This window comes from Sarcophilus harrisii, chromosome 2 (genome assembly GCF_902635505.1).
Source record: "Sarcophilus harrisii chromosome 2, mSarHar1.11, whole genome shotgun sequence".
NCBI classification, from domain to species: domain Eukaryota; kingdom Metazoa; phylum Chordata; class Mammalia; order Dasyuromorphia; family Dasyuridae; genus Sarcophilus; species Sarcophilus harrisii.
Window position 1 is genome coordinate 116,537,495 of NC_045427.1, and position 11,658 is coordinate 116,549,152.

The window sequence follows — 11,658 nt, forward strand, 5'->3', positions numbered from 1 at the left end:
TTTTTTGATTAGGAAATAATCCTTATTTTCATGGATTTGGCACACATCCCTAAGAATTTGAGAGAGAGGGCCTTCATCAGAGAAATTATTGTATGTAAATTTCCCTCCTAGTTTTTTGTTTTCCTTCTACTTTTGTTTACATTGGTTTTTTTTGTGCAAATTTTAATTTCATATAATCAAAGCTTTTGCTTCCATGATTTCCAAATCTCTTGTGTGGCCATAAACTCTCTTTTCCATAGATATGAGAGATTTTTTCCATGCTCTGCTAATCTACTTATGATAATACACTTTTTTTTCCCCCTGAGGCAGTTGGGGTTAAGTGACTTGCCCAAGGTCACACAGCTAGGAAGTGTTAAGTGTCTGAGGTCAGATTTGAACTCCTGTCCTCCTGACTTCAGGACTAGTTCCACCTTGTTCCACCTTGTTCTATCCATGTTCCACCTTGCTGCCCCATGATAATATTCTTTATATCAAAATCATTTATCCATTTTGATCTGATCTTGGTATGATGCTGATCTCTTACTAGTTTGTGCCAAATTATTTTCTAGTGTTTCCAACAATTTTTATCAAATACTGAGTAATTACCTCAAAAGCTTGGATCTTTGGGCTTATTAAAGACTAGATTTCTGTGGTCATTTACTACTGCTTAATATGTTCCTAATCTATTCCAATTATTTACCACTCATTTCTTATTCAGTACTAGATTGTTTTTTATGATTACCACTTTACAATAAAGCTTGAGTTCTGTTACTGCTAAGCTGCCTTCCTTCACATTTTTTTTCCCCATTGATTCATTTGAGATACTTGTCTTTTTGGTCTTCCAGATGAATTTTGTTATTTTTTTCTAGCTCCATAAAGTAATTCTTTGGTAGTCTGGTAGTTTGGTATGGCACTGAATAAGCAAATTAATTTAGGTAAAATTTCCATTTTTATTATATTGACTTGGCCTACCCATAAGCAACTGACTATTTATCCTGTTGTTTAAATTTGTCTTTATTTGTGTAAAAAGTATTTTATAATTATATTTATATTATTCATGATTTTGTCTTGGCAGGAAGACTTCCAAGTATTTTATATTGTCTGCAGTTATTTTAAGTAGAATTTCTCTATCTCTTGCTCTGCTGGGTTTGATTGGTAGTACATAGAAATGATAGTATATCTGGGTTTATTTTATATTCTTCAACTTTGATAATTTTCTTTCCTCATTGCCTATTTTTATTCCTTCAATTTCTTTTTTTTTTGATATTATTGCTGTAGCTAACATTTTTTAATAATAGTTTTTATTTTCAAAACACATGCAAAGAGTTTTCAACATTCACCCTTGCAAAATCTTGTGTTTTATATTTTTCTCTTTTCCTCCTCACCATCTCCTCCCCTAGATAGCAAGTAATCTAATATAGGTCAGTCATGTACAATTTTTCTAAACATATTTCTACATTTATCATGCTGCACAAGAAAAATCAGATCAAAAAATAAAAAAATGAGAGAAAAACAAAACAAGCAAGTAAGCAACAACAAAGGTGAAAACATTATGTTGTGTTCTAATTCAGCCCCCACAGTCCTCTTTCTGGATGCAGATGGCTCTTTCCATCATAAGTCTATTGGAATTACCTCATTGTTGAAAAAGCCACTTCCATCATAGATGATCATCATATAATCTTTTTGTTGTATAGCTAACATTTCTAATACATTATTGAATAATAGTGGTGATAGACCACATTCTTGCTTCACCCTGATTTTATTGTGAAGGCTTCAAGTTTTCCCCATTATAGAAAATGGCTGCTCTAAGTTTTAGATAGATACTACTTATTATATTAAGAAAGGCGTCATTTATTTCTATTTTTTCTAGTGTTTTTATTAGAAATCTGTGTTGTATTTTGTTGATTTTTCTTTACCTTATTGAAATAATCATGTTTTTTGTTGTTTTTGATATTGATATATGATCAGTTATACTGCTAACTTTCCTAATGTTAAACCAACCTTGCAATCTCCCCACCTGGTCATAGTACATGATCTTTTCAATGATTTCTCTCCATTTCAAATGGAAATTCCTTTGAATCATCCACAACTTAAATTCCCCCCAAATAGTGGTGAACTGAGATTCACAACCATTTCTAGTAGAACATTTGTTTTTAAAAATAAAGTCTTTGTACCCAGAGTGGCATGGGACCATTAAACAGATTGTGTAGTTTCTTAAATACAATTTACATACAATACAATTACAATACAATACAATTTTCTTTAAATACAATTTAAGAGGAAGAATGTTAGAGGAAGGATCTCTTCCTCTTTTTTAGTTTTGCACCCAATTCATTGTTCAGCTATAATGTTTGATCCAAATATATATACTGATATATTAAGTATTTCACTTATTTATCCTAACCTGAATAGTGGGTATTTTTCATGCATTTATGTTTTTCTTTTGAGGATTGTTTTACTGATTGCTTTTTTTTTTTTTTAGTGATTATAGATCTCATTGAGGAAACAGCATATTATTTTCTTCAAATAAGGACCTCATTTCATTGTCTTCAGGAATTTTTTTTTCCATTTGGATCTTATATAAGATATCTTTCATAACACAGAACTTTTCTCAAGCATATACCTAGTTTCTTTTTCTTTTGTCATCTAAATCCCCATATCTTCCATTCTTATTCTGAAGCTATGAATGCCATCTGCTGGAAGGTGTAAATCATAGAATTCTAGTTTTTATGTGAGAGAACTTACTCTTTGTTGTAGATCAGCTTAACCTTGCACAATTTGTGAGACTATGAGCAGCTCACAGTCTTAGATTTTCAAACTGATAATATATTAGTTTGACTTTCTTGTGTGTCAGGGCATATAGTTTTGTTTCACTTATTCTTTATTTATAGTAGGTTCTTTAATGTTTATAGAACAAACATGTTTTCGTACATTTTGGTGCATTCTGATAGCTCTCTTTCTGACATTGTTTTACATTTATATAACTATAGATAAAGCTTAGCTCATTCATCAGTTCCAGTTCCATCCTTAAATAGTTGATTGGGTAATCAATATTTTTTTAGCAAAAAACAAACAAACTAACTCATGAAGATGATCTGCTAAGATATGAAAAATTTGCAAAGGTAAATCAAGTGGAGAGGTTCCTCAGAATCACTTATCAACAGTTTGTTGGGGAAGGCCAGTCTCTGAATAATGAAAAATTTTAATTATTAAGTAATTTTTGGTTTTGTTTTGTGTGTGTGTGTTTTGTTTGTTTGTTTGTTTTTGCAACTGGGGTTAAGTGCAAGTGGGGTTAAGCCCAGAGTCACACAGCTAGGAAGTGTTAAGTGTCTGAGACAGGCTTTGAATTTGGGTCTTCTTGAATTCAGGGCTAATGCTCTATCCATTGCTCCATCTAGCTGCACCTAAATATTCTTTTAATTGATGTTTTATGTTTTATGTAAAATTAGTCAAATCTATCTCACAAAGGTACTTGAAAGTAACAACTATAGATGCCATGCAAGATTTCAAAGTTTGCAGAATGCTTTATATGTATTGTTTCAGTTGAGCCATACAAACAACTTTGTGAAGTATTATTATCCCCAAAGTACAGATAGGGAGACTGAACAACTAGTCCATGTCATAGCTAGTATATCAGAGGAAGAATTTGAACAAAAAGTCCTTTATTCTATGTACTATGTCAATATGTCCTGTAGTTTCTCAAAGCATATAATAAAGACAATCCTTAGAAGAACTACTTTAAAGAGTAGATAAAAATTACTTGTAATTACTAGTGTTTATAAATTGGTATCAAAGTACAGGAAAAGTTTGATTGCTTAGAAAAATTAGACATGCTTCCCTGAAAATAATAATTTGTAAACTCTTTCAAAGGTAGCAAAAAGCTTAATTTTAGCCTTTCAAATCATTGTCCAAATAATCAAAATTTCTGACCTAATAAAACTGAAATAATTTTCCAAATTATCAAAAAGTTCTGATGTAGTAAAACTGGAATTTGCTTCATTGATTTAAATTTCACTGAGGAAAAGACGAATTTAAATATCTTTATTTTACAGAATTATTAATTCTTCATAGATCTCTTTTAATAGGACGATTTTTTCTTTCTATATTTATTCTGAACTTTTACATGAAAAGGACATTTCCATATACAGAACAGAATACAAAAAGAATTATATATGAAATTTCATTCCACTTGCTTTAAAAAAAAAGTATATAGTAAATTACAGGTTACTTTCAAAACTCACCTGCATGTCTATTTTCTCCCAAGCTTTCTTCTGTTCTTTTCTGTGCATTCAAAAAAATATTTAAATGTTTCTCTCTTTTTTGACGTTGTTATTGCTAATTCCGCTTCTACCCACAATCTTCCTTACCTCATCAAAAAACTGAGAGAAAGAAAAAAGAGCACAAAGCTGATAATATAAGAATAGTAAAGAAAAACCAATCTACACAGTGGCTATGTGTGAAATTATCTTTTTTTGTGTGTCTTGAGTCTATCATCTCTCTGTCAGGAGGTAGGTATACTTTATCATAGGTCATCTGAAAACATGATTGGTCATTGTGTTGATCAGGATCTTAAGTATTTTGGGGTTTTTTGTTTGTTTGCTTTGTTTTTTTTTTTTTTTGTTTGTTTGTTTTTTAATATTGTTGTCCTTGTGTAAATTTTTCTCCTGGGGTTTTTGTTTGTTTGTTTTTGTTTTGTTTTTTGTTCTCTAAACAATTATTGGTTCATAGTACGCAAGATTCTCTGAAATCTTTTTCATTATTGCTTACAATGTGTAATGTTCCATTACATTCATAAGCTATAATATGTTCAATTGAAGGGCATCCTCTTGAATTGTAGTTCTTTTTTTCATTTTTTTGTTCCTTTTACTCCTCATTTTGGCATCAGGAAATTTGTTTTGCTTGTGACCATTCTCTCTTCAGTATTCTTCCCTCTTAAATGCCCCCTTCTTATCTATCCTTATTTCTTTCTTAATCGAATTTGATCTATTTCTACAACAAATTTTGTGTGTACGTATATGTGTGTGTGTATGTGGGGGGTTGTTCAATCCTCCTTTGTTCATTCAGATATGGGTAAAATTTATCTGATTCCCACTTTATCATATTTAATTTGTCTTTCCTCACTAGAGTGCTTTATTCCTTTAAAAGTCAGGTTTTTTCTCTATAGGATTATGCCTAACTTTTCAGGATAAGTTATTCCTGGTTATAAGTCTATAGACTTTTTTTGTTGGCTTTTTGCATTATTGTATATTCTAAGATCTCTCATTTATAGTAGAAGCCATCAGGCTTTTTATGATCCTGACTTTAATTCCTCTGTATTTAACTGTTTCTGTCTGGATGCTTTGAGTATTTTCTCTTTGGTAATTGCTCTTTAGATTTTTTTTTTTTTGTCTGTGACATTGCTGCAACTTTTCCTTTTGAGGTTCCTTTTAGAAACCTTTATTTTGCTCTCTAGTTCTCATAGATTGAGACAGTTTTCATTTATGATTTCTTGAATTATAGTGTGTAAGCTTTAAAGAATCTGATTTTTTAGGGAATCCAGTGATTTTAAATCATATCTACCTGATCTATTTTTCAGATCAGTTATCTGTGAAGTCAGATAACTTTACATTTTCTTCTATTTTTTCAGTCTTTTGTTCTAATATTTCCTTCAGTCTTCAGATATGGAGTCACTAATTTCTGTTTGGTTTATTCTAGTTTTCAAGGAGTCTATTACTTGGGTAAGATATTCACCACTTTTTCTTCTAAGCAATTTATTTGCTTTCCGATTCTTTCTTCTAGTACTTTCATGTCATCTAAAAAAATCTCACTTCATTTCTTTTAGGTATTATTTCATGTAGTCCTTGTGGAAAATTCACTTTTCCTTTGAATCTGCTTGCAGTTGTTATGGAATTGTTCACTCCTTTTGGGAGATCTCTAGATCTACAAAAACTTTTGATGCTGGTTGGTATTTTTTCTAATTTTTTTCCTCCAATTACATGTAAAGATAATCTTTAACATTCTTTTTAAATTTTGAGTTGCAGATTCTCTTTTCTTCGTATCTCACCTCTCTCCCTGAGATGGTAAGAAATTTGATGTCATACATATTCAGTCATATACAAGATATTTCCATATTAGTCATGTTATGAAAGAAAACACAGACCAAAAAAAAAAACAAAAAAAAACAAAAAAAAAACACTCCTCATACCATAAAAAAATAAAGTGAAAAATAGCTTGTTTCAATCTGCATTCAGTTCCATCAGTTCTTTCTCTGGAGGTGGATAGCATTTTTCATCATGAGTCTTTTGGAATTGTCTTTGATCATTGTCTTGAACAGAGTAGCTAAGTTCATCACAGTTGATAATCTCACGATGTTCTTAAAGTATACAGTTCTTTGGGTTCTTTGCATCAGTTCATGTAAGTCTTTACAGGTTTTTCTGAAATCATCCTGTTCATCATTTCTTATAGTATAATAGTATTACAGTACAACTATGTACCACAACTTGTTCAGCCATTCCCCAGTTGATGGGCTTCCCCTCAATTTCCATCATATTCCTTGCCACCACAAAAAGAGTTGCTATAAGTATTTTTGTACAAATAGGAATTTTTCTCCTTTACAAAAAATTTCTTTAGGATACAAACCTAATAGCGGTATTGTTGACCCAAGGTTATGCATAGTTTTTATAACTCTTTGGACATAGTTCCAAATTGCTCTCCAGAATAGATACAACTCTAACAACAGTGCATTAGAGTTCCAATTTTCCTGCATCCTCTCCAATATTTATAATTTTTCTGTTATTAGCCATATTAGCCAGTCTGATAGGTATGAGATAGTTTCTCAGAGTTGTTTTAATTTGCATTTTAAAAATAATGATTTAGATAAGTTTTTTTATATGATTGTAGATAACTTGATTTCTTCTTTTGAAATCTGCCTGTTCATATCTTTAGACCATTTTTCAATTGGGAAATGACTCATATTCTTATAAATTTGACTTAGTTCTCTATATGTTTGAGAAATGAGGCCTTTATCAGAAACAATGGTTGTAAAAATTGTTTCCCAGCCTTTTGCTTCACTTCCAATCTTAATTGCATTGGTTTTGTTTCACAAAGCTTTTTAATTTAATATAATCAAAATTATCCATTTTATAACTCATAATGTTCTCTATGTTTTGTTTTGTCATAAATTCTTGCTGCCGTAATAGATTTGGCAAATGATTCCTTGTTCTCCTAACTTATTTATTTATTCATCCTTTACGTCTAAATGATGTATCCATTTAAACTACATCTTGGTATATAGTATAAGATGTTGGTCTATACCTAGTTTCTGCCATACCATTTTCCAGTGGTAGTTTATATATATTTTTTATTTACTTATCTCTCACCTTAGTTTTTGTGCCAGAGCCAGGCTTTTCCTCTGCTATACTTTTTAGCGATAGACACTCCTTATTTTTTTTACTCTGGCTCCTTAGTTTCCTGTACTAATCTCCAGTTCCAGAGGTAAGATCTCCTAGGGATCTTTAGGGCCTTCTCTGTCATGTCAGGATAGAGTGTTAGAAACTTTTGAGTCTAGCTGTCCCACTCGAATCGCTCCCTTGCTTCAGTGGTTCACTACTATTCTTCAGGGTTTCCATGGATCAACTCCTTTCTTCTACTTGATGTTTTCTTTCCATCCTAGGATTTTCCTATCTCACTTGAGTTATCAAGTTTTCTTAGAGAAATGCCTACTTTCTTAGCCTCAGGACACAGGTCTCTTGTCTTTTTTTTTTTTTTGGCCTGGTATACTGGTGCTTTCTTTTCCTATATTTCAAGGGAGTTTGGCTTACTTTTGCAGTTCTGCAATGGAAGAAGTTATTGTGATTTTACATTGACTTTAAAATAGGTTTGTGAATGCTGGATGGTCTGTCTCCCATTCAGGCAACCGTTTTGCCCGAAGTCCCTCTTTCCTGAATTTTTAAGCACCATTTAGGTTAGAAAAAGTTTCATTAACATAACTTTGGAGGAACATGTGTTCTGAAAGAGTCAATTCATATATTTGTAAATCGTTTATTGTGTTCCAGAAAGGTATTATCCTAGATATAATGCCAGATGTGCTTGTGATAATGGTTCCACATATAGACATACCACAAAGACACATTTATCTCTAAAATATTTCTTTGCATAATATTTAGGTGTGTAAGACACAGAAACAGATAATACCTGGAACTTTTTTAAAGGGACTTACATTCTAAAGGGAGAGGAATAAGTACACAAATAATTGATAGTAAAAGAGAGCAAGTTATATATAAACAAGATATTTGGGATAGTACTGTGAGAAATTTGAAAAGAGAGAGAAAAAGAGAAACATCATTTTCATTTGGTGAAAGGTCAAGAAAAGCTTTAGGGAAAAGATGTGATGAACAGCGAATTTGGAATTAGAAAATTTAGATTCAGATATCATCTGTGTACTAAGTGGCATTGAAGCAAATCAGTTTAACCTTTTTTTGTCTCAGTTTCCTCATCTACAGTAAAGAGATTGGGATTTAATGATCTTGGAAGTCCTTAACTATTCCCAATCCTGAGTAGTTTCCATTTTTTGTTTGTTTGTTTTCAGTTGTCATCTTTAAAGATTTCAGAGTTCTGTTGAAAATTATTCTCTTAGTTGAAGTAGTTAAGAAATAGCTGCAGTAGCCTGAAATATATCCCTGGTAAATATCATTCTTTTTAACAGCATTTCATTACAAATGGGATCAGCAGAAGCTCTAACAACATATTCTAGTTGCAGTTTAGGATATTGCTCTTTTAGGAATTGCTTATTACTATTTTTTTTTTTTTTTTGCTTATCAAAGTTAATTACAGAATTCCTTTTACAAAGGAGCCAAATAATGTTATACTCTAAAATTTGATGACTTATGTGGAAATGAGAGTGTATTCTAGATGAGAGAAACATTAAGAATGAAGATGGTCATGTATCAAACTGGTTTAGAATTCAATAGTTTTCAACAGTGTGTGACAACCCAGTTCCCAAAGGGTGAGGTAAAGACAGATTTTTAAAATAGAAGCATTTAAAATAGAAATAACATAGTGGTGCTTTAATATTTTGAGGAATCTATGCTGTTACCAAAAAATCTCATGGTATAGCACAGTGGTGTTAAATTCATGTAGACTTGAGGACACTAAAATAGTAAGGATACCTAAAGCCACATATTTACATAGAAATCCATACATGTTTATATATTTATTTTTTCATGAATACACCAAAACATTAAAATCAGATATATTTTAATCTGGTTCAGGCTGTACTCAGAAATGTTGTTGGTTATGTTCATGAGCTGCATGTGTGTAGTAAATAGAGTTAATCTTGAAGTCAGAAAGATATAGATTCAAGTTCTCTTTCTGACACATACTGGCTGTGTGACTCTGGGCAAGTAACTTAAACTATTAGTGCCCTAGATAGCTGTCTGAGGTTTTAAGTTGCTGAGAAGGTACTGATCTGCTTTGGTAAAAAGAGTTTCCTTTCCTGGGAATTTTCTTTTCTTTTTCAAGAAGTGCAAAAGAGATTTATTAAAGGATATTCTTTATAGATCATTAGAGATGGAATCATCCAGATCTGCATCTAGATTGGGATGGTGGAATAGCAGCTCCTGAGAAACCTCCTGGGAATTTCCTATGCTTATGAAATCATAGATCTAGTTCTTTCTTTATTTCTTTGAGCCCATTAGTATGGATGCCTTCTGTCATGCTCCCTGTCCTCTCACATCCTTTTATCCTATCAGTACAGATTTTGTGCTGCCCTCTTATTCTAGATAATTGCTAACAATTTTTCTGTAAATCCTAGATAGAGAATCTACTAGTGTAGTCCTTATATTGTCCACCTGTTTTCCCCTACAACTACAATTCATTTGTCTTTCCTTTGCCTTTTGGGACACCAATAGTTCGAAGTCTTGTAAGATTATCATGTTTTTTGATATGTTGTTACCTACTTAAAATTCACTACAAGATTAAAAAGTAACAAGATGGGAAGATGGTTTCTTTGTATTATGGAAAGGATATTCCCTACAGTCTTACATATTTTCTTAATTCTCACACTTCCTTGTGATCAAGATATGTAGGTGAAAATTCAGTACTGGATTATTGTTTCTCCTTTTAGGCAACACCTCTCCAGATCAGAAGGAGCCGACACCTTTCATCATTGAATGGATTCCAGATATTTTGCCCCAGTCCAAGATTGGTGAACTGAGAATCAAGTTTGAATATGGTCACCATCGGAATGGACATACAGCTGAATACCAGGAGCAACGCCCCCCATTAGACCATACCTTAGAGTTGACACCTTTGACTACCATCACTTTTCCATGAAGCAAAAGAACCTTTTGCTGCTGAGTTTGCACATCTCCACTCCTTGGCAATTTCAGATACTCCTTAGGCACTTAGACATTGACAGTTTCTTTAGCAAACTGATTTTTGATAGGATGCTTTTTTTCCCCAAAGCATCCAACTGGGTTATATTGAAGAAAAATATCTTCTTGTAAATAGCATGTTCTGGTGCTGTTCTGTTTGCTCTTTAGATGAATTGTGCTGTATTTCTGCTGGGGTTAAGTGTGGGAAAGAGAAACCTTCTCTTATCTGGACATTTCCTTTAGAACTTATTTCTATCTTTTTAAAAAAAACATTCTTAAGAAATCAGTTAGCTAAAACTCAAATCTTAACTGATTTCAGAGAGTGTTGGCAAGATAATATCCTAGTTAGGACAAATGTATTATCACTTGGAGCATAATGGGATAGCTCCAGTTATGTTCTTTGTTCTTTTCTTAAAATAAAACACATTGTCACTCCTTTTCAAGATGACATTTTGTATTGGTTAATTTACAAAATAAGAAACCTTCCTTAGCATGGAATTGATAGTGAAATAGAGAAAGGAAATAAAAGGTCTTAAACTTTCTAACCAATTTTTATAAAACTTCATGCCCTTAATATTGAATTTTTTTTCCCCTTTGTGCTCTCAAATGCTATTAGCCAGTAAAAAGCAGTTTTTGCCTCTGAATTTTCTCACTTAATATTATATTGAGTGCCTACTAGTTATTAAGCAATTAATAAAGTACTGTGGGAGAGGTCATGGAGGAGAAAGATAACATTCCTTAATTATGGTCCTTGCCTATTCCTAACTTAAGAGTTTTGTGGAGGAGATAAATCTAATACATATCAGATGATAGCATAGAATACAAGAAGTCTGTATTTTTGCTTTTGTTATTAATGTCAATGAGAAAGGAAGAGGTGGAATTTGTTAAGATATTGAAGAATGAATGGGTTTTGGATAGGTAGAGATGGGAAAGTATTTCAGGTGTGTACAATAAAAGAAGAAGTCATGACTTGTTCATAAGGCCAGGTTAGGAAGAAATGAGAAAATTTATATAGAAAAGATATGGTTGTAGTATAAGAAGGATTTGAAGCCAGATTCAGGCACATTCAGGCACATGATACAGCAACCAATTGGCTATTTGAGAATTTGGGGTAGAGAGACATAATGAAAGCAGGGGTAATGGGATCTGAGCATAGGATGATTCTGGATGAAGAGGTGGTCTTAGAGAAGAGAATCCTTTGGAATTAGAGATCTTGGAATTGAATCCTGGCTTTGTTCCTTACTACTTTTGTTTCTTGGAGAAATCACTTCTGACCTCAAATTCCTCAATAAAATTAGAGGGTTACATGAGTTAATACCTAAAGTCT

General features: G+C 32.2%; 1 protein-coding gene across 11 annotated transcripts in view; it reads left to right on the plus strand.

Moving 5' to 3' along the window:
- C2H2orf42 (chromosome 2 C2orf42 homolog) overlaps positions 1 to 10,891 on the plus strand; it is a 38,716-nt gene extending 27,825 nt beyond the window's left edge. For all 11 annotated transcript variants that reach the window (XM_031950656.1, XM_031950650.1, XM_031950657.1 and 8 more), the window contains one exon: positions 10,082 to 10,891. In XM_031950656.1, the coding sequence (XP_031806516.1) occupies positions 10,082 to 10,290 (209 nt within the window). In that variant the 3' untranslated portion in view covers positions 10,291 to 10,891. The remainder of the gene's footprint in view (positions 1 to 10,081) is intronic.
- Positions 10,892 to 11,658: the final 767 nt, after the last annotated feature.